At 30.4% G+C, this 24,194-nt stretch overlaps 2 protein-coding genes across 3 annotated transcripts in view; both read right to left on the bottom strand.

The window, feature by feature from the left end:
• The window catches only part of LOC107449037 (uncharacterized), a 27,003-nt gene extending 19,559 nt beyond the window's left edge, over positions 1-7,444 (bottom strand). The window contains exon 1 of one of the 2 annotated variants that reach the window (XM_043055736.2): positions 6,952-7,444. In XM_043055736.2, coding sequence (XP_042911670.1) covers positions 6,952-7,011 — 60 coding nt within the window. In that variant the 5' untranslated portion in view covers positions 7,012-7,444. The remainder of the gene's footprint in view (positions 1-6,951) is intronic. The other variant, XM_043055737.2, reaches the window with a different exon arrangement.
• Positions 7,445-11,300: 3,856 nt separating this feature from the next.
• Positions 11,301-18,484, bottom strand: LOC122272275 (uncharacterized). Its single transcript, XM_043055735.2, has 3 exons — positions 18,179-18,484; positions 14,386-14,532; positions 11,301-12,408 (listed from the first exon to the last, which is right to left on the bottom strand). Exons 1-3 carry the CDS (start codon positions 18,239-18,241, stop codon positions 11,926-11,928), a joined length of 693 nt encoding a protein of 230 aa, XP_042911669.1. The 5' UTR covers positions 18,242-18,484; the 3' UTR covers positions 11,301-11,925.
• Positions 18,485-24,194: the final 5,710 nt, after the last annotated feature.

Raw genomic sequence — 24,194 nt, 5'->3', positions numbered from 1 at the left:
TAACTAAATATATATATATATATATAGATAGATATATTCTTTTTATAACTGCAGTTGAATGGCAGATTCATTTTATGATTTAAGGTTATCATGTTTAGCTCCGAAGCCTTGTATTTTGAAACCAAATCCAGATGACAAAAGAACTCTATTATTAGAACAATTTGAGAAACTAGCCTTCGTGGAGGACTTTCTGAAGGTTCTGACCGGCATTTACGTTACACGGAGAGGAAAATCACGAAACCTCTCAGTATTTGCCCGACTATAAAGGCATTCTAATCATTGATCTGTCTAACCCTGAGGATATTTTAAGTAAGCACTAAGGTGGGTGCAGAATTCGTAATGACCAGCCACCTCTTGGATTCGAACCTAAGTCGCCTCATTAGGAGGCGACTGCATAAGGTGCTAGTTTGGCTACATTAATAAATCCATATATCTGAGTCACTCCCTCCTCCACTTATCTGAAAAAGTGGATTGTTAAATCGAACTCAAAGGCAAGATTTTATTCTTTTGATTTACATACTTCGAAAAAGTACTAATAGACAATATAACACATTCTGTTATTCTTCTATGTTTCATGTTTCATTATTGCGTTAATGCTGATTTAACAATTCATCACATTATTTAAACTACGTTTATGATAGTTAAAAGTACAACTACAATTCGTATTGACAGACTGAAAAGATGTAATTAGGAGAAAAAAGTACTGCAATTAGGAAGGTTAAGGAAAGGTTGCATCTGAAGTTATTGCAACTGTAATTAAATTAGTCACAGAGATTGATTTAGCAATGAATAGAAACTTTTTATTTCCTTAACTGCACTTCTTTTTTGTATCTGTGATCTAAAAATTTGTTATTTTGTGTACTTCTTAAAAAAAAAAATTTATATGCGTTTGACAGGGTTTTGTAACCTTTATCTAAAAACTTAGCATAATTTGGGTTCGTTTTAGATATTTTATTTTAGAAATTGAAATTTCTATTTGCGTTTGACAGGATTTTTGTAATCTTCATTTAAAAATTTTTGTGTTCTTCTATGTAAATACTATTTTAAAAATTGGAATTTTTTTGTGTCGAATAGGGTTTGAGTAACTGAAACAGGATTTAAGTTAAGGATTTATGGATTGGTGGTTTTTATTAAACTTTTGCTGATTTTTAAAAACTTTTTTATAATATCTGAAATTTTTGTGGTTTGTAGAGAATTTTTAAAAGAGATTTTAGATATTTTTTAAGCAAATTTCTGTTTTGTAAGAATCAAATTTTTCAGAATCCGAAAATTTTTTGGTTCGGCTGAATATTTCGATGGCATAGATTTTCTGAAGGGGACACATTCATAAACTATCAAATGTGACAACTTAAATTTTACTCTACCGTAAAAAAGGGGTCATTATAAATTAAGAAATCAATTTTATTTTAATCATTATATTTCTAATGCTCATTAACTATTTTTATAATAAATTTTTATAGCAGACTTTACGCCAAAATAGTCACTCAAAATAGTTACTACCCTCAATATTCACTAAAAATGTCCATTTACTAGTAAAATGTTAACTATGTAATTATGAAAAAATTTTAGAGCAATTTATAATTAAACGTATCTTCTAAGCATTTATGTTCGAATTACGAAGAATATTAGGTTATTTATTATTTTTAACAAGACCAACAACATAACTGGGCCATTCTCCACTGTAAACACTCTAAACCTCAATTTTTATCTTACCTGTACATATTTTTAATTTATTCAATAATAAAGTACATAGGTTAAATCTTAAAAAATGAGATACAATAATAGTTATATTTAAATTTTTATTATGGAATCAATTCTTAAAATTTAGCATTGTACTTTTTAAGTTTTCTTGTTATAATCAACATATTTACATTTATTTCCTTAGCTGAAAAAATATTATAGCATTTCAATTTTCTTCTTTTTTTTCCATATATCTATATAATGCTCTTATTTAAAAATAAATTAAAAATTTAAAAATCATATTAAAATTATGTAAAAAATAAAAATTTATTTGAGCAAAAATTGGTTGTCCCGTGCATAACACAAAAACATGATAATTTTTATTTTTCTCATTTATTTTTAGGGCAAAACAGAAACTGCTTCAATTTTACTTTCTTTCTCTTAGTACTGACTTATATTACAAAGGAAGTTCCTCTAAGTTTAATATTAGATAAAAAATTAGCACTTGTTTTCATGTCCCGTGCATAACTTAGATTTCTCTAAAAATCGGGAAAATCAAAAACTCCAAGAGCATTTATAACTGTAGGTGGCTGAGTAACTTTAACAACTTCCTCATGTTGTAAAACACTTTATCTTCTCGTTTAGGCCATTTCCAATATTTTCCAGGCTTTACCATGGCAGAAACTTCAATATCATTTCCCAGCACTTGCGTAACTTCTCCAGCATATAAACTATTATCATATTTCACAACAACCCAATTTCCTCCAACACTTTTTGTGGTGTTAATTGCCCTGGTATTAAGATTTCTTTTTATTGGTGCTACAGCATTTTTATAAAATTTTAAACCAGAAGGCGAATATGTAATTCCATGCATTTTAGAAATTCCTGGTATTACTCTTGCGTTGGCCCACATATTATTATCTCTGTTTATATCTTTATCTAAAAATAGCATCACTGTAATAGGTGGCATAGCTTTTTTTACAACATTTACAAAATCTTCCGCAGACTGCACAATTGGAACTGTCTTAACTGCCTAAAACTGTCCTAAACTGTTTTAAAGTGTCCAAAACCTTAAACATTGGTAAAAGATAAAAATTCTATATGTGAAACTATTAAACACATAATAATTACATACATTAATAAATATTTTATATTTTTTATACAATTTACTTTAACTTATTAAAGGAAAATAATATAATAGGAAAAGATCAATAACTTTTGAAGCTGCACAATTCATTGAATAACAAAAGTGAGTACCTTATCCTTTAAATATGCTTTTAGTACTGATAAATTATGTTTTTGCATAAGGATAAATAATGCAATATTTAAAGTAATAATAAATTTTTTAACAAAACAAAAACTTGTCTTCATTTTGTTCCTTGTTCAAAAATTAACCTTTTATTTTTCACATTATTTTTTTAAAATTTTAATATAATTTGATCCATAGAGTTTTGGACAGGACAGTTTAAACCGTTGATTAATCCTTTCTTTTTTAAACCTTGCCAACTCTGATGCTTCATTCAGATATGTCACCAAATAATATTTTCTTAATTTAATTTTCTCACCATTCTTCCAAACTGTAACTTCATCTTTCATTCCTGGTACTGTAAAAAAAAATATCTGGACGGAAAAAAATTTATCGTACTAAATTAGGTGACTCTTCATCACTAATAGTATTTTTCTGACTAGCTTGCATGTTTAAGCCAAAATTTGTTGCAATTACAGAAACTACTGTTTTTTTTTTTTTTTTTTTTTTTGGTTGGAGATTTAGGTAAAGATTTTAATGATTTTCTCATTGCTTTTCCGACAGCTTGATAAATCTTGTAGGCATTTTCAATTTGGCTTCTTGATGGTGTATTATTCCTAAACTCTGTTTTCTTTCTTTGGCGATACAGTTGTAATTATCCTTTATAATGATTTATAAAGCTTCTAATTCAGATCACCAAACTAAATTCAAAGTATGAATTAGTGTTGCCACTTCAAAATATACATAATTAAATCAAGTGTATGCTTCCGTGTGTAATAAATTGCAGACATGTCCCGTGCATAACATTAGGTATGTCCCGTGCATAACACAAATAAAATAAATTTAGAATTTTATCAAATAATGTATTTGGAAAACATCCAGCATAATTTAATAGAAGTAATATTTATCAGCTAAGAAAAAAATATAATGACAATATACAAGTTTTAAATTCACAGAGTTTATGAAAAATAGAAGTCAGGGTAGAAATTAATCTTTTTTCTGAGTCCCGTGCATAACGACTATATTAAATCCCTTTTCAAGTATTTAAACTTTAATTTTTTATTTGTTTTCTATGCAGTCTTTAAGAAACAGACTTGTTTTGAATTGAATTGTAAAAAAAAATTAATTACCCCATTATTTTACTATTTTTATAAACTTCAAAGGCCTGCAAATGTCCCGTGCATAACAGGAGAATGGCCCAACTACAGAATAATGTAGGTAGGTTAATTATTTATTTACGTTGCACTAGAGCTGGACAATGGGCTATTGGCGACGGAGTGGGAAAAATCCCTGATGATGTTTCGAAGACATGCTACGACAATTTTAGAGACCAGTTTAATTACTCAATTTAGAAATAAATATAGGTCGCTTAGTTTGAGATATAAATCTCGAGGAGAAATTAGTCTGGAATGAAATTTTCACCAGATCCCTATACCCATGGTACGGCTCAACGACCGAACACAAAACTTTCAATTCCACAGATTTTACGAGCATATATTCGATGGGCCATTTGCTCGAGGATCAAACCCTGACCCCTCCGAACCGGAGTCCGAGTCTCTAACAAATGAACAGGATAAGCCCCAGAATAAGGTAAAAATATATATATTTAGCGGTTATACTTATTTAAATAGCAAAATATTACTATACACAGTAGGGTTTGCAAAGTTCAGTTTGAAACTTTTACATTAACCATAGTTTCTAAGAATTCATGTTCGAATTACAAAGAACATTTTATTATTTATTATTTTCAACAAGTATTACAGCATAGCCACAGAATTAGGTCAATACACAGTTACCTTAAATTACACAATTTTTAAAGCAAATAGTTTTTCACTTTTCTTAAATTACATATTAGCTCACACAAATAGTTAGACACATTTTCTGAATCATACATTGTCTGACGCACATAGTTTTATACTTTTACCGGAAAAACCTCCTTTGGGTAATAGATAAAATTGTGGCTGCAATAATTAATAGATATAAAATAGAATAAAATTTATATAAAATAGAAAAAAAACTTACTTTATTTTTCATTCAATTTTACACGAAACGTAGACAATAAAAAAATTAACAAAAACATTTCAATTTTAAAAATTTGTGTAAGAATTGCCAGTGCAATAAATTATAAAAAAAAATTTAGAAATCTATCTCGATAAAATCTGAATAAAAATTTAAATTTTTTTTTTTTTTAGATTCTTTTTTTACGTCTCTCAAGGACTGTAATGTAATGGGAAAAACATTTAAAGACATATTATATTCTAATAAACAAATTAAAACAAACCAGAAAAGTTTTCTTTAAAATTTTGCATTGTTTTGTAGCTGTAATTTATACTATTTTATATAAATTTACGCAATCATGCATCCTAATGATTATATAAAAAAAGAAATTTAAAAATTCATAAAATTAACAGAACAGCGAAGATCTTTCTCTTGTAGGAAATGTTCAGAACTAAAAATTCAGGTAGCGTTAGTGGTAAATATTAACATAGTTTTCAAGTCACTATTTTTTCCAGTCACTATAACCAGTCGCACAGAAAATTTAAACAAAAAATTCCAATTTTCAGGAGTTAATTACTTTTATTTTGTGTGTTTATTCCCCTCTAGACTATTTTTTTCTTTCTTACTTTCTCATTAGTCAAATTGAGGACTTATAAGTTTACTTATAATTTACCCTGACAACGCAACATCGAGGAACACACCGTAAGCTCAAAATATATTATCGAGTTTTATAAAAACTTGCTATTGTTTATTGTAATTCGATTTTCATTATTACTGATAATAAGAAACATGAGCATAGTTTAATAAAAATGGTAAGCACAATCATTTATGAACTTGCTATTGATTATTCTTATATATTGTTCTAATATCTTGAATATTCCAATATATACTAATATTCTATATATTCTAATATATTGAAAGGTTGCTATAGTTTATTTTAATGCAATTTCCAGTATAATTCATAATAAGAGACAAAAGCATAATTTATAATAAATAAAAAAAAGATAAGCAAAATCATGAATGGATTTAATAAACTACTACTAAACGTCACAATTTCATTTGTATCAGTTCTAAAATCACAGGGGCAAGTGCTAATGAAATTACTGTATATCGCTTGGTTATAGCAAGTTTTGATTTTTTACACACTGTCTATTAAAATAAAAATAACAGACAGTAAGAAGCATAAGCCCTAACTAGTAAAAAATTTTTTTTTTATTCAAATAATTAATTCTCGTGGGAAATAAATTGATTCTAAATTTGTTAATAATATATGATGAACCAACTCGATTATATTTTTAAAATTTTAATGAATCTTATAAATTACTTCTGGATAAAAAAAAAAAAAAAATTCTTGATTTCAATAATAACACCCTAAGACACAAATGAGACACCATTTATTTTAAAGTTCTAATTGCAAGCAAAAATATATTTTGGTAATATCATATTATAAAAAACACTCTAATAGTTAACTAAAAGAAATCCGATAGTTTTTTTCTTTATTATTCAATCATATTCAAAAATTTATCAATCGAAATTTCAGTGTTTAGATTAAAGAAATTTCAATGATGAATAACTGTTCTTCTGATCTAAATAACTGCAAAATTGAAGGGAAAAAAAATAGTTTAAGAGTGAGCTGTGTATGGAACACTTTAACTTAGTTTGTTTTAAATTAATACAAAATAATAAACAAATTCTGAAAAATATGTTTAGTAAGAACTATATGCCGAAGGAATAAAATTTTCTAGAATAATAGGCTTATTTGCAGTTTTCCTTGAAAACACATCAGCGGAAGAATACACCAGAAGTTCAATTTTTATCGTCTGGTGTTAGCTTGCCATTGTTTACTCTAACTAAATTTCCATAATAGTAAGACAATATGAAACAAAAGTACACACTGGTAAAAAAAAAGATAACAGTTATTTTTGATTCGAATAACTATTAAAACTGAGAAATTTACTTGCAATTAGATCTAAAATCACGGATTCGTAGAATGACATAAATCATTTAAGAAATATGAAATATCTTACCGTTTCATTTTCTTCTTTCCTTTGGGTAGCTACGGGAAGTTTGCAGTTGCACTTTTTCATCTTTGAGTAAATCACACACACAAAAAAATGCAATCAATTAATTGAATTGCTTTAAGTAGTTATTGAAAAAAAGGACGCTACTTGAAAAAAATGTGTTTTGACTGTTGTGGTACTACCAGCTGGCAGGTTTGGAAGAGGAAGGGGCGGGGCTTCAGATGGGGTCAGCGAGGGGTTAAGATTGTGGGGCCTACTACCTCCATTCTATGGTGGTTGCTTCTACTGATAAAATGTTAGAAAATGTTACAATAAATAACTTAAATAACGAATTAGTTTTTAATACATTAGCTTTGATTTGTCTTGAAAAAATATGAAGTTCTTAGTTCAATAGCGTTGTAATTAAAATATAAAGGAAAATACAGAAAAAGTAAATTATCATGATAAGAATAATAATAAAAAAAATAAATGTTGACGACACAAATGCTAAGGGGCCGACTGAGGGCTGTGATAGGGACCATTCACTTTATTATTCTATTTATTTTTCGATGCACTTTTCTTTTTCAAAAGGCTTATGTGCAGAACTGAACTGGAACCAGAAAATAGCTGTAGAATTTGAAAAGACCAGTCTAAAGCGGTTCTTGTCACTTCACAGTTTTAAATATATAATATGAAAAAAATTCAATGTATTCTATAGAATTAAAAACTTTAAAAAAAAATTTGAAAAAAAAAGTAAAGCTTTAATGATATTTGCAAGAGACAGGGTGTAAAATATCAAACCTAAAAAATGCAATTTTTTTCTTCAAAAATCGAACCAGAAAATGTCTTTGGAATTTGAAGCGACCAGTCTGAAGCAGCTGTCACTGCAAAATTTTAAATATATAATATGAAAAAAATTCAATGTATTCTATAGAACTGAAAACTTTAAAAAAAAAAATAAATAAAGCTTTAATGATATTTGGAAGAGACAGGGTGTAAATATCAAAACTTAAAAATGCACTTTTTTTCTTCAAAAATCGAACCAGAAAACGGCTCTGCAATTTGAAGAGACCGGTCGAAAGTAGCTCTTGTCACTGCAAAATTTTAAATATACATAACGGAAAAAATATAAGGTATCCTACAAAAATTTGAAAGTTTATTAAAAAGCAATATATCTTTCATAGTTGGCAAGCACGGTGTATAATATCGAAACTGAAAAACGAATTTTAAGGAAGTGACCTGCATATAGCACAAATTGTAATGACAACATTGGTTCGTACCTGCGAGAAATAGACTCTCAAAAAGTCAGAGCAATTTTTTTTTTACAGTTAAAAAATACGAAAAAACATATTTTCTTGTAAATAGAGCTTCAGCAAAAAATATTAAAGGAACGCCGCTGTGTCCTCAGCGTCAAAGGGTTCAAAGAATTACATTCTGTTGAAAATTATTCTATTTGTTCTATAATTATTTAAAAAGAGCCTATTTAGTTTCCATAACAATTGCTTAGTTTTCCAAAAACTGAATAAATAAATAAATAAATAAAACATTCAAGCATTTTTTTTTTAAGTATTTATATTTTTGACGTTTCAGAATTTTATCCCTTGACAAATCTTACTATTGCGTTTAAGTAACTCTTATACAGAGTTACTAAACTTGTTTATATTGTTGTATTTAACTATTAATGATAGACTATTATTCTATTAGAATGCCTTTGAAAAGTGAGTCATGATGGCATGGTTTCATTCGTAATAACTAAAATTTTCCTCATTTAAAAAAAATAAATAAATAAAATTTAAAAAAAAGAAAAGAAAAAAATTTACGCAATGATATAGAAGATTTAATCAATTAATAGATTGTTTAACTCTTTAGTCATTTTATGTCATTTAATGTCAGATCTTGCATTTAATATCTTTAAAAGTTACGATCGGTTAGTGTAAATACCAATCAGATTATTTTTCAAAAATTTTTTAAAAAAAAGTACATTAGTCTTTAGTCGTGGTGGATAAATTTTGATGTAAAGGAAGATTCCCAGAAAAAAAAAGTCACTGAAATTTATTAAAGACTTATGACCAAGAAGTCAGTGTTTCCTAACCTTTTCGAACATTGAAGTCGAGCATCACTGGTTGCGGTCAGTAAGCAGATGGGTGACCACTTTGATGAGCCTGCGTAGGGACAGAGGATGCATGGTATCAGTCCTCGCTAAACTGTTCTGCCGTAAAGTCCTCGAATTCGCACACAGATCATCGGTCTACCAAAGCAGGGGAGCCATCCCCTCTGCAGAGGATGAAAATTGTGAAGTCATGTCTTCGGATCATCCACAGGGATGTTCCTCAGACCGTCGCCAATAGCCCATTGTACAGCTCTAGTGCGACGTAAATAAAGTACCTTACCTACCTACTCTTTTTATCGCCGTGGGCCAGTCTGCGTTTGATAATTTTACCTCGTTCCGCTGAAGAGGGGAGAGATGTTAAGTGTTCATATTTTAAATTGATTCGATTTAATAATTTTAATTTCATTGTATTTAAACAGGTCTTCAAAATAAAATTACATGCTTGGTATTGGTAGGGCTTTAGGAGCATTTCTCAGTAGCTGGTTAACCTCTTGTCCATGGAAAGTCGTACCGTTTGATCCACAGACTTGCACCGGTCCACAAACATGAGGTTTGAGAACACTGTCTTAAGTGACCCCAGAACCTAGTGTCTTAATTGTAAACAGCGTGAACACAGAAGTTGTACTAAAAATCGATAGATTCTTTACTCTGTAGAAATATTTCCGAGCTAATACCAACTTTGAAAAGTTTCATAGGCATTGATTCTAATAAAACACTCCAAAAATCTTAAAATTCGGCTTTAAATACCCTTAAAATGAGACTATAAACATATTTTTTTGATAATTATTTTACAGCTTTAGCGTCAAGGCAGTTTTCTTAACGGTTTGTTGTTGCACGAGATAACGCTTTTTGTGAATATGATATTTTAATAATTGCCTTGAGTGAATTAGCTATTTTAATAACTGCTGTGCAGCAGTTATTCAAGACTTATAGGTCAAGTTTAGCCTGCCTTTAGTCAGTGCTCTCTTAGTTGATTTAAGAAATTGCGGCTAATGTCAGTGCAAGGAAAAATTATTAAAGTAAAAAAGAGTCAATGATCAAACTACTACGCTGGATTTTTACGGCTCATAAAAGTATGCAAAGATTGTAAAATTATTCATGCATTTTGATAATTTTCTTAATTCCCTTTTCTCATACTTTCAACTTTAACAATGCCAATTAAGATAAAAGAGAATTTGCCATAAAAAGGTTCTTCCGTGGTATAGCATCTTCCCACGTGCCTTACACTTTAGGCAAATATATAATTCTAAATGATATAATATACAATCTTGCTATCAAGAATTATCAAATGAAATAATTTCGAAAACATTTCTCCAGATAATACGAAATTTCCTTCCTTGGCGATGGAGTTTCGAAAACATGCAACTCAGTTTCATTGCATGGATTTTGAGCCACCAACTTAAGCTGAAAAAAATGTCAAATTCGATAAATTCAGATTAAGAACTTTCCATCATTGATAAGGCTTTACAAAATTAAGATAAATTTTTCGACACTTAAAATTTGTTTTCAGATTTAAACTTTGTTTTGCCAATCTTAATTAAAATACAAGCTTTTCACTCAAAATATTTTTATTATAAATTTACATGCTCTTTCTGTTAACAAATAAAGATAAATAATTCATTGTAACAGATAAATGAATTAAAATCCTCATTAGAAAACTAAATTTACACAAGTCACGATGAGTTACTTATTTGGTTGTAAATACAAGTGACAAAAATACAGAAGGTAATTGAAAAAAATAATTTCCTCTAAAAGTAATTTTTATGTAGCTTTTATATAAGTTTTCGTAAAGCCATCTGTGGAAAAAAAAAATTTACATTAAAAGTAATTTAAAATCAACTCTCAATTAAAAATTAGAGAAATTTATTTGAGAGTAAACTGATAAAATAAAGTTTAAGAGTTGAAATATTTACTTCCTTGGATTACTTCTGGAAAGTATGAATTCCTAACAAAATAGAATTCGATCTTGTTTTAAGCCTTTAAAATGTAACGCATAATTAGTTTCGATTTAAGCATTATTAAAAGTCAACTGATTTACAATTGTCAAATATCTGTATATTCAGATTTTATTTTTTAAGGAACTAACAAAAATAAAAGGTATAAGTTTAAATATATTTTGTATATAAAATACAAATTGCTACTTAATTACGTACAAATGAAATTTGAATTGTTAAAATCCCGCCTTAAAGTTTTAAATAAAATAAAAAGAGGCAGAATTAAAATATTGATATACATCGTGGATAGTAAAAAGTAAAACAAAACAGAGTACAGCAATTAAAATTTTTATTTTAGCATCTCTTGAAAGTTAAAATTGTTACAGATCTCCTTGAAGTATTTCCCTTTAGTTTTAAAACAAAAAGCTAAAAGTCAAATATTATACATACACCATAAAAATAAAAATTAAAACTTTCAAATTCCAAATGTGATTTTTTTTAATCTAAAAGCCTTCTTGAAGGCACCAATTACTAAAAATACGTATCAATGAAATCTGAATGAAAGTATCTTCTGAAAGTAAATTCAAAAACTCTTTAAAATGATTAAACGATTAAAAATTTTCATAAATACTCTAACTGCTAAACTAAAGACGCACATTACCTATTTTTTGAAAAGGTGCATGAACATAAAGGCATAAATAAAAAAAAGAATCCTTTAATATTTTATGAAAGAGTATAAGTTGCCAATAAACATACGATTAAAACCTTTGAATCATTGGTATATCTCGTCAATTTTTTTCAATTACTTTCTCCAGAGTTTGTTCCGTAAACTTAACTTCAGTGACAATAAGCGATGAAGGATTAAGTTATTTCTCAGATTATCTAAATAAAATTAAAGATTGCATTTGAAATTTCCAAAAAAAGTAAAAATAAAACAAGACTAAAGCCAAATCGACGCTATATCTCGTGAACTTTCTCCATTCCGCCAGTGTTTGGTCTATAAACTTCAGCTTCAGTGACAATTTGTGATGAAGGATTTGATTCTTCCTCGGGTGTTCTTGTTGGATGGAGACTTCTGTGCGTCACTTGCAAATTGCCTTCAACTTCACTACTTTCCACATTCCTAATGAAAGAAGTCTCCGCAACATCAGAATGTGACCCTGGCTTGGCACCTAATCTTTCATTATGCAGACGAATCTTCTTCAATGTATCGGATTCTGAACTAGGAGTGGCAGCAGGAGATGATGGAAGCCAATGTGGATATGGATAATTCCTAAGCGCCTCAGTCCAAAATAAAGTAGATCTTTGGACGGGTTCAATAACCTGGTCCATTGGTACAGTTTCAGAAGCTTCTATATCAATTCTCGATCTATCTGCAGATTGCCTTTCTTTTGCCTCGGCTAATGCTCTTTTAACTGGTATGAAAAACATGTGGGTGGCCTGAAAAAAAATATTGAATGTAAATTTATTTAAAGGTTGTACTTTTAAAGCTCTTGCGTCTAATAAAAACCAGTCTTAAAGTCTGGTTTCTTAGGGCAGATCGGCGTTACAAAATGTCAGCTTGGAGCGAGCTCTAACTTCTGAATGGTTAATTTGTGAGTTAGACAGCATACGTCATCGAACGCTCAGCTTGAACGACGACTGACGTCCGAATCAACTGCAGTTGGATTACAACGTAACGTTAACGACAGAAGCAATGGTTGACAATATCCAACAGAGCAGTGAAATCAGCCAATATTTTGATTTTAACATAGCTTCTTCCTCTTCTTTTTCATTTAGCTAAGCTATAATATGTTTTTTCTTGGACAAAGTCATTATTTGTTCTCTAAAACACTGGTCGACAATAACAAAATCAATACAAATTCAAAATAAATATTTGTTTACGTTATTAACGCATACGCAATGCGAGATAATATCTGAGTTGGACCGACTGCTCAGCCGAGCTAACAAAACAGTATTTTGTTGGCGTCAGCGGTACGTCAACTTCCCGCTGACGTCCAGAGATCGCGCATGTCTTAAGAAATAAGGCTTTTAGACAGCATGCGTTATCGAACGCTCATTTTTTTTTCTTTTAAGTTACTTGAAATTTATTACCATACCAACACAGGTGCTTTGCAAGCAAGTAAAATCGTAACCAAAACAATTAGCATTGTCTTTACATAATTTTTAAAAAAAAGGAAACCTTATTTCTCATTAAGTTATAAAAAATCTCTTTTGAACTATCTTTAATTTTTATTTGTTCCGTGTTTCCTGCGAGCTCTTCTTTCGTTTTACATATATAAAAAGAAAAAAAATCTGAGATTGAAAATAATTTGCAGTTGGTCTGAAAATCTGCTGAATCCGCTGCCATACTGGAGGGTTTCTACAACCAGAGTAATGGGCAAAAGTTCAAAATTCGCTACATACTACTACTTATTCGCTACTCTAAAAATAAAAATTTCGCATTAATTCGATATATAGGAATTAGCGATAAAACAAGATAGCTCGAAATTAAAAAACACACTTAAATTTCAAATTCATACAGACAATTTTTCACTACGCACAATAACGCTTTGCTGATACGCCGTACAATTGCTTAAATGGAAGGCCTATGTCATTAATAATTTACATTCTTTAAGAGTTTACTGCCATCTACATTCAAAATTACGAATTAAAATTTTTTTACTGGTGTAGATTTGATGATCCTATCTGAGTTACTTATCTTACTTTAATGCTACTAGTTAGATAGACTCAACTCATACCTAGGAAAACTAGAGGGGCCACTTTGGTTCTTCCCAGATTGTATGTTTATAAATTTGGCATCCATAAATTTTAAAAATTCGTAACTAATTTAATAAAAACATATTATATCAGCGAAATTCTATGTTATTTTGTTATATTCGGTTGACAAAAATATTTGATTAAACTGACTTTACAATTATACGGTAGTTTCTTAGATATCTTAGTTTCTTTTTCTCTATAAATAATTATAGCTATTCTTAAAAACTTAAATAAAACCGGGGTATCCTTATACTTATCAAAGTGTACCTTATATCCAAACCAAACTGGGGTTATTGGATGCCTACCAAAATACCTAAAGGGGCTCTCTCGCCCTTAAATGAACGCTTAAACTGGATGAATTTATGAAAAGTTAGAAATAGGCAACACTTTTAGTATGTTATTTTTTAAATTACAGAGCAAGAGGGATCAAATTTGTCCCCTCCGTCTTTTTAGTGTTTAATTCAAACTTAAAATCGTTGATTTTACCGTCAGTCTTATCACTTCTGGGAATTTTGAAAATTTCGAATTTTTCACTTTGATTCGCACAACTTCAAATAATTCAAGATTAAAGTTAATTATTTTACAGCTTGCTTTTAAAAGAAATATAGAACAGCGAAAAAGAGACAAAATTTATTATTCATTTCAGATAATACTTACAGCAAGTAGAGCAACAAAGGAGTAAATACCAGCTACTACTCTGAGATAAGTATACTCGTATACGACAGCGCTAGTTATCAAGAAGAAAGGAAGTACTATAAAAGATATTACGTCAGAGGATATCGCATACCAGCTAGCCTTTTTAATCTAGAAATTGAAGGATAAAACACTTTTGTAATGCATGCATTTACAGTTTTCAATTCAGACATAATTTTAAAAAACATCAAGTATCAAAAGTATAATGCACGAAAAAGTATAAAACACAAAAAATTCACAATTTCTTTGTAAAATAAAATCGAGAATTCAGAATACTTCATGCAGAAAACTATGCAGAAGCAAACTGTGTAGATGGAATCATATGGAAAATATAGTAAATTCTCATATAGTAAATTCTCGTCAGCAAGCATTTCGAGCAGTGTAAATTCTCGTCAGCAAGCATTTCGAGCCGTGTAAATTCTCGTCAGCAAGCATTTTCAGCTATGTATGCAATACTAGCTGAAAATGCAAAAATTCAGCTAATAATACTTTAAAAAAATATGCAAATAAAAATTGTGTTTTATACTGTATTTTTCTTTTAATTTTTCAATTTTTTATTTTTGTTACAAACGCTGTATTTTATATTTTTCGCTTAAATCTAAGCTAGCGAAGTGATTTAAAGAAAAAACAAACAGTTCCATAAGTCGACAAGTTCGAAGAGATGATGTTGAACGCTTAGTATTATATAATACATTGAAACATACTATATTTTCCATTTAGGAAAATTTTATGCAATGTTTGATAATGATGAAGTTTATATACATACCTGCCAACATTTAATCACTTTCATTATGATTTTTCCCAGTGGTATTAAATGGAATTAAAATTTCAATTTTTAGCAAAAAAAAATAATTTGTATTTGAAAAAGCTTAAGCTCACAACCATGATAGTAACGCATATTAATATATATTCTTAATTTTTTTAAGAATAGTGGTGATCAAAATCATTTAAAAATTGGGTTTATAAAAGAAAAAAATAGTACATTTTTACTACCACTTTAAATATAAAAATAAAATTTTACGCCAAATGCGTAAAAGTTTGCAGGTATGTATATACATATTTTAATAATACTTTCCAAAGGCACATGAGGACTTAGCAAACTAATATGTAAGTGAGGTTTTTTTCCCAAATGTAATACGTAAGTGAGGAGTTTGTTTTCAAACTATCACGCGTAAATAGACTTTAAATTTAATAATAATGATGACTTATAAAAGTTTATAATCGGTGATGAACGCAGATTATAAAATAGCCTACCAGCTTCAGTCAGCAAACAAACTGGGTTTTTGATTAATCTAATCAGAATGATCGGCTTAAATGCTGATTCAATTTGTCAGCGTTCTCATTTAATAACATTATAACGCTTAATGTTAACTCGGGTCTTTACATTAGACTAGGAATTTAAAAAAAAGTCTATTAAAGGTATTTACCACGAGCACTGCTTAAATTTGTGAAAATATATTTATTAATTTAGCAAACAACGGATACGCCTTAAGTGACCCTTATGCTTATAGCAAATAAGAAATTTAAGAACGACTTTGTCACACGCTTAAATTCAAATCGAAATAAAGTTTCCGAATTATTTTTATCAATCAAATGTGAAAATATTTATGAAGTTCTTTATAAATATTTTCAATTAGTTTAAGTCTTTAACATAAGATCTAATATTTTCGAACAAATTTAAACTCATAAAACATGTATTACATTATTCTGCAATGAAGTGCAATTATGCGTAAAGTAAAATTAAAATAAATTTCTCTATAAACTTATCGTTTATTAAATTATGGGAAATAAAATAATTATTGGTGAAAGGAGAAAACTAAGTTGCACTCATATATGAATTAATTTTGATTTAGAAGTCATTCAAAAAAAGTTTGAAGCAAAATGTTTCTCAAACTTTTTTTTGTCAAATTGTTTCTTGGTGTCGTAGCTACGCAAGACATTCCAAATTTTCAGTAGGTAATAATGCACTGAAATATTTAATTGCTTTTATGCAAGCACAATTTATTTTTTTAACCAAAAATAGCTGTTGAAGAATGAAAATATAGATATAATTACATATGGATTATTATATTATAATTATTATAACTTTAATTATAACATAATATAGATTATTATATCATAATTAAAGAGCCTGTACTCTCTTTAATTAAAATAATTTAAAGACATTTTAACTTTTAATTGGATCGCTCCGCCTTTACGAGCTTCTGAAGTTCGCTCCGAATTCCTTCAAATTTCAGTTTCGAATTGTTTGACTCTTGACTTTTTTTACTAAACCAGTTCGTAGTTTTTACGTAACGTCATTATTCTTTATTTATTAATCAAATTTTCAAATAATTCTATCATAAAAAGAAACTGAAATAAAAACATAATTCACGATTTTTAGAAACTTCGGAAACCTTATTGAATTTCGTTTGATCGTACTATGTACCAATCAAATTCTTAATTTCTAAATGCATATTTCATATCCATTTTTATTTTGATTAAAAACTTTCAATGAAAAATACTGTCGATGCAGCGTTGGAAAGTATTTTGTACTAAAATGAAAAAGATGGTTTTAAAAAAAAATAATTTAACACAAATCAAATAGTAACGAAAACCGAAAGCCGATACCTTCAATTTTCTTGAAGATTAAAACCGATTAAACTTTTTATCTGTTAGCGCACTATTTTCATATAACTCAGTTTAATAAAATAACAAGTCTTGTTAAACGAAAATTGATCAAAAATGGCAATGAAGGAAAACATGAAATTTAATATTTTGATATCACCTGATTCTATGTAACTTAAATTTTACTTTGCTTTTATAAGTATCGGATTTATATGTAACTCTGGGTCAAGAAAATATCTCGTACCATTTTAAGTGGCTTGTAAAGTAAAAATAACTAGCTACAATTTAATATTTTTAGAAGAAATCAAAATTTTACGCACAATTTTATTCTGCTTTTAATTTCAAGTAGAATTATAAATTACCGCTGTACTGCCGTGTTAACTTGATGCAAAATGTAGTTTTGCAACTGACTAGTGTAGTTAGTGTGAGATTTTATGAGGATATTTTATGAATTATTTAAATACACATGATCATTTAAAATAAATTTCCTCCTATTTTAAAACTGTTTCACCACTATTTCTTTTTAAAAAAATTTCAAGTAGCTTTTTGTGAAACTTCAAATTCTGGCTCAATTTAAGAACCGGTATTAACGGTATTTTGCGCACATAAAAATAAAGTTAGAATCCAATAGCAAAGTTGTTGTTTGGAGTTACTCAGTTAAAGTTTCCATCTTTTGAAAATTAGACTTTAAAGCAATTAAAATTTTGCTTACTTTTATATGAATAATTTAAATTAACTGCGTAACTAAATGCTTGGATAAATCACGGACGTGAATTGCCGAAAAAATATTATGCCTCAAAGAATTTGAACTTGTGATTTAAAACCAGATTTTTACATCAGGTTATCTATATAGAAAATCTGAATTATCTTTCTCTGTAAAGACTATGTTTAAAGGTAACTGTATATCCAGGTAACTGTAACTAGGTTTATCAGAATAGCACTTAAAAATCAAATTGGTTATATTCAGGAAGGAATAGCATGTATACAAATTTGATTTTATTCATAATATTTTATGCATCAGCAACACCAATTGACTAAATTACAAACAGATTAAAAAAAAACAGTTATAATAGTGTTGAGATATTATTCAAACACGATAACTAGAAAAAAGAAAAACTACATTTTTGTAAATTTTTTAATTTTTACTTACATTATGCATCACAATACGACGCAAAAGACGACAACACCTGGGTAATTGACAGCAGCTCGTCATTGTTTTGAATGCAAGGTACACTGAGAATTATGGCGATAAAAAGAGATGATAAAGTATGAAGAGCCAGTAATTGCGACTAATTATATTGAAAAGAAGATTTCTGGTTACTTATTTCTCACTTGCAATCTAGTCGATTCAGATTACGATTCCGAATTTTGACCCCAAAAAGTTAGCAATCCAAAGCTACTAATTACTTTTCCTGGGTTGCGAAGAAGGAGGGCAGTAGGTCAGGGGTTCGTATCCCTCTATGAATAAAGCGCTTTCAAGATTAATGCGTGAAATGTACACATTTTAGAATTGCCTTTCGTTTTAATTGCCTTTCATACTCATTTTTTTTTTAAATTTCTTAAAAGGCTTTTTTCCCACGACCGTCAGTGTATATAACAGTGCCCGATTGATCAGTGAAGTCATGCATCACTGGCTTGTTGTTGTTGTTAATGTTCATTTACGTCGCACTAGAGCTGCACAATGGGCTATTGGCGACGGTCGGTGAAACATCCCTGAGGATGATCCGAAGACATGCCATCACAATTTTGATCCTCTGCAGAGGTGATGGCACCCCCGCTTCGGTAGCCCGACGACCTGCACCCGAAGTCGAGCACTTTACGGTAGAACAGTTTAACGAGGAGCAATACCGCACACCCTGGTCCCTACGCAGGATGATCCAAGTGGTCACCCACCCGCACACTGACCGCAGCCAGTGATGCTTGACTTCGGTGATCTGCTGGGAACCGTGTCTTAACGATCAGTCCACTGCGGGACATGCATCACTGGCAGAAGTTAGTGAGCGGAAAGGAGATCACTTTGATCAGCCGGACAAGGAACCGAGGATTAGCGGTATCGCTTTTCATTTAAATATTTTACCGTAAAGTGTTTGAGTTCGCGTACAAATCCTTACCATAGCGGAAGATCTTTTCCCTTGGCAGGTCCCGCAGTGGACTGATCGTTAAGACACGGTTCCCAGATGATCACCGAAGTCAATCATCACTGACCGCGGTCAGTTTGCAGGTGGGTGACCACTTGGATCAGTCTGCATTGGGACCGAAGGAGTGCGGTATCGGTCCTCGCTAAACTGTTCTACCGTAAAGTGCTCGGCCTCGCGTGCAGGTTGTGAGGCTACCGAAGCGGGGATGCCATCCCCTTCGCAGAGGATCAAAACTGTGATTGCATCTCTTCGGATCATTCTCAGGGATGTTTCCCAGACCATCGCCAATAGGCCATTGTGCAACTCTAGTGCGACGTAAATGAACCACAACAACAACAACAATTCTCTTGGCAGAGGATCAAAATTGGGATGGCTTGTCTTTAAATCATCCTCTGGATGTTTCTCAATCTGTCTCCAATGGCCCATTGTGCAGCTCTAATGCAACTTGAATAAAGTACTACTACTACTATCCAACCATCAATGGGGTGGAGGAGGTAGTATTTGTTTATTTACGTTTCTCTAAATCTGCACAATAGGATATTCATGACGCTATGGGGTACATCCCTGAGGATAATCCAAAACCCACCATCTGAATTTAAATACTCTAGTCCAGCAGCAGACTGACTGATCGTAAAGACATGGTTCCCAGTCGAACACTGAAGTCGAACATTACTGGCCGCGGTCAGTAAGTGAGTGAGTGAGCACTTTGATCGGCCTTCATAGGGTAGCGCTGTATCGGTCCTCGTTAAACTGTTCTACCGTAAAGTGCTCAACTTCGCACATATTTCGTCGGACTTCCAAATCAGAGGAGCCATATCCCCTCAGTAGAGAATCAAAACTGCGATGGCATGTCTTCGGATCATCCTCAAGGATGTTTCCCAGACTGTCGCCAATAGCCCATTCTGCTGTTCCAGTGAGACGTAAATAAAGTACCAACCTACCTCACTCACTCGCTCACTGATGTACCAGTGATGTTTGACATCGGTGAGTAATTAGGAACTGTGTCTTACTATCAGTTCACTGCGGTACGAATGAGATTATGATTTCGTACTTTGATTTTAAAGAAGTCACAAATTCACGGCCCAAAGTCACCGAACACCTTTTACTGGGTTGAGGTGGAGCAGGTCATAAGTTCCTATCCCACTACGACTGAAAAATTTTCAGCGTTCACCCTTTCAGGTAAATAAAAAATGTCTGACGTATTTTCGACAACCATACAAACTATTAAAATTATAGAAGTTTTCATCTTTTAAACAAGATTTCGTGAACAAGAAGAGATTTTATCAGTGACTCAAATGTTTCAAATTAAAAATAAAGCAGATTGCTGAAATTCGTACGCACATAAGATGACAACAACTCTTGTGTGTGATTGTGATAAAAAATGTGATTAAATTTGTCTTGGTCCACAAAAAGATAGCAAGTTGAACTAGTGCTTGATGTCAACTGAGAAATTCACACATCCAGTTGAGACTTTATAAAGACTCTTTATTTCCGACGTAATTCAACTGTCAATAGGGAGGAACTGAGAAATTTTTTTCCTTATTTATTTATGGTAACACTTACTTGTTGTTGTTGTTGTAGTTCATTTACGTCGCACTAGAGCTGCACAATGGGCTATTGGCGACGGTCTGGGAAACATCCCAAAACTGAAAAATCTAGAGGCAATACTTTCATATGCAGGCTTGTGTATTCATTACAAAGTATGTCTCATAAGCCCTTGTTAAGTTCGAGAACTCTTATTGCACAAATTAGAAAATAAGATATATATATGTTACGGTGAATGACCGAAATCTGGAGAATGTCGATTCTCACCAGTGAATGTCAACAATCACATAGTCGCTTTGGTGAATGTCCGAAATATTTGTTATATCTAATTTTATATTAATTTATTCGTTAATATTAATATATTTATTTGATATATTTATATTTATTCCATATTTTAATACTTACTGACGATAGATTAGAAGAAACATCAGTGTTTGGAGTATCGGGCAAATATATACCGGGCAGTGGCACTTAACCTTAAAAAAACATCAGTGTAGGGTTAAAATATCGAATAAATGTAATTATATCCACGAATAAATTCATATCAAATCGAATGTAATAAATATTTCGGACATTCACCAAAGCATATCTGTGATTGTCAACATACACCGGTTACGGTCCGAATGTACAAGAATGTAATGAAATATTCGATCCTTCACTGACGTATTTGGTGTTTGTCGACATTCACCGGTGAAAGTCAACGACCACCGATTTCGGTCTTTCGCCGTGACATATATATATGCATATTCATGCGAGTTTTGAAGGAAGGGAATCGAACCTTCTACCTACAGAGTGTTTGGCAAAACAGCGAGCCGCTCGGCTAGGGAAAAACCTTGCAACCCCTTATCTTGAGTTACTTTTAACTGGTTTGAATTTTTAAGGGAATATCAGACGTGATTAAAACGTTCTTAATATAATGCGGTTAATGTTAAGGGGCCTTTACCCTCTCCAGCTTTCCAATACTAGTTCCATAGTCCATAATCCCAATAGTTTAGTCAGAAGAGCGTTTTAAAGTTATTATTTTTAGTTATTTACTTATTATTTTTTATTATTTTATTTAAGAATGGACAAAAAAGATTGTAATTGTAAGGTACATAATTTTCGGCATCATTTTAAAGGATGTAATTTAATATGGAAAAATACAAAATTTGAGCCTAGTCAGTCGCGAATAGTTCCTGAGAAATTGAGTTTAAATATTGAATTAAATGAGTTTTGAAATTAAATTTCTCAGGTACTATTCGACCGATTTCGCTCGAATTTGCATTTTGCTACATACAATTACATTCTTTAAAATGATTAAAAAATTGTTAACCTTACAATTCTAAATTTTTCATTCATTCTTAAATTAAATAAAAAAAACTAATAATTACTAGAAGTTATTTTTTGAAATTTATCTTTGAATAAACGAAGTTCATAATTGTGCATAAAAATTTTCAGTTAACTTAGAATGTACTCGAGATATGGCACGAAATTTAGTTAACATTTAGGGTCCAAACTTTGAAGTTCTCTCCTAACCAAACTATGGGGACCATATTTTCCTGATCACGACTACCCCCTATATTTTGGGGGTCAGAAATCTGAATACGTCTGAAAAAAAAAGGTATGTTTGTTTAGAAATAGAACGTTTTTGTGCCTAATTTCGTCAGCACTTATTAATTAGCATATTTGAGGTCACCCTTTTGAGTCACTAAAATTGAGTCCTAGAACGCGATGATCCAATCATTATTTTCAATGTTTGTCAGGGTGGTCCGTTTTTTTTTTGTCACACTGCACAATTTTTTATATTTATTATTTTGTTTACTTTGGTAAAAAATTAAAATATCCACAATTACATTTAAAAAGAATTTTGATTTTAATTTTAATTCTGAAATCTGAAAATCCAAATTTCACAAAGAAAAGAAAACTACAATTGTTACTATTTAAAAAAATATTTAAGACTGAAAACCTTATTTATAATATATAATGCATTTTTGAAAAAGAGTATTTTAAATTACGAATTATTTCAAAAAATGACTTTCCCATAAAAATTTTAACTAATTTTAAATAACTTTTAGAATAAAAAAATATCAAATTTGAAAAATGCATCCTCATATAAAATCTCTGTCAGAAATAAAATAACAAAAATTTGAATTGATGGATTTTATTTTATTACTCAAACTTTTCTCTAAATCTATGAACATCCATATTCGAATTCACAACCCCGCTTTCGAAGAAATTTTTTAGGTGTCATTCAAATATTACGTGAGAATGTTTAGTTAATTTTTGGTCCTCCCCTCCCACATTAGTAAAAATAAGTAGACCATAAGCACCTTTTAGGTTCTTACAGTTTGTCTAAGCTAAGAACTCCTTCAGACACAAAGTCTGAGGCAGTCTGGTACTATGGAAACAAGAACGGCGCATTTTAGGGAGGGTAGATTTACTCTAGGACTGAACACAGTAGACTGAAGAAAGAGATTTCCTTTCTCTCGCCGACCCGACCCGAAACCACTCCAAAACAGTGACCTCACATCCCTACTTGAAATAGTCATACCTCGTTACCATAGCAACCGCCACAGGTCCAGACGAATGTCTCGGGCGTTCTTATGTTACACAAACTATACGAAATATTTTGTTGATATTTAAGTTGGTACAGATACTTGCAGAGCGCAAAAATATTACAGGAGGCAGAGAAAATCCTCTACGGAAGATTTCATTGTCATCAATCAGCTACTTTCCTTGCTCGTTTAAGAATAAAATCCAAAGCTTGAAATGTTAAGATTTTTACATAAGACCTAATTTCAGCCTACTTCTAAAATTCTCCTAATGAAACTAAAGAAAGTTTCTTAAATTTACAATTAAGGAGAACACCGTGCTGAGATACCATAGTGAGATTAAGTGCCTGACTTTCTAATAAAATAGATAAACATATTCTAATCAAAGATGAAAAACTGGTGCGCAAATTTTTCTCGTTACAACAAATTTTGTCAATCAGATCATCATAATCTCTTGCAAGAAAATAAACACTGTATGATTGCAGCTTCAGTTAATTTCATCCTTATGTTTAATTTAATGTTTTAATTTAAAATTTTCCAATGGATCAAAACTTTTTCAACTTACAAGATCTCTCTTGGTTACACAATAAAAATGTGAATAACACAACTAAATGTGAATGAGTAAGAAACTATAATAATTGTATTCTGCTTTGAATATATTTTCTTTAGAAGATGCAATCAAAAGCATTCCACAATATTTAGCTGATTTGTTGAATTTGTATAAATATTAATTTTTTTATTATTAATTTTAATAAAATGTTGCAACTTATATTTTATATGAACTAATTTCATATGTCATAATTTTTTATTACTTTTTTCATCTTTGTATAAATAAATTTGAACACAGTATTGCTTGCTAGGGGAACTCTTAGCATTATAATTTATGAGTTATTAATGTGAGTATATATAATTGAAATTACGAATAACCAAGTAAACAATTATTTAAGTAATA

The sequence above is a fragment of the Parasteatoda tepidariorum genome, chromosome 9 (assembly GCF_043381705.1).
Source record: "Parasteatoda tepidariorum isolate YZ-2023 chromosome 9, CAS_Ptep_4.0, whole genome shotgun sequence".
Taxonomy (NCBI): domain Eukaryota; kingdom Metazoa; phylum Arthropoda; class Arachnida; order Araneae; family Theridiidae; genus Parasteatoda; species Parasteatoda tepidariorum.
The sequence above is the reverse complement of the archived record's forward strand: the minus strand, read 5'-3'. Positions and strand labels throughout refer to the sequence as shown.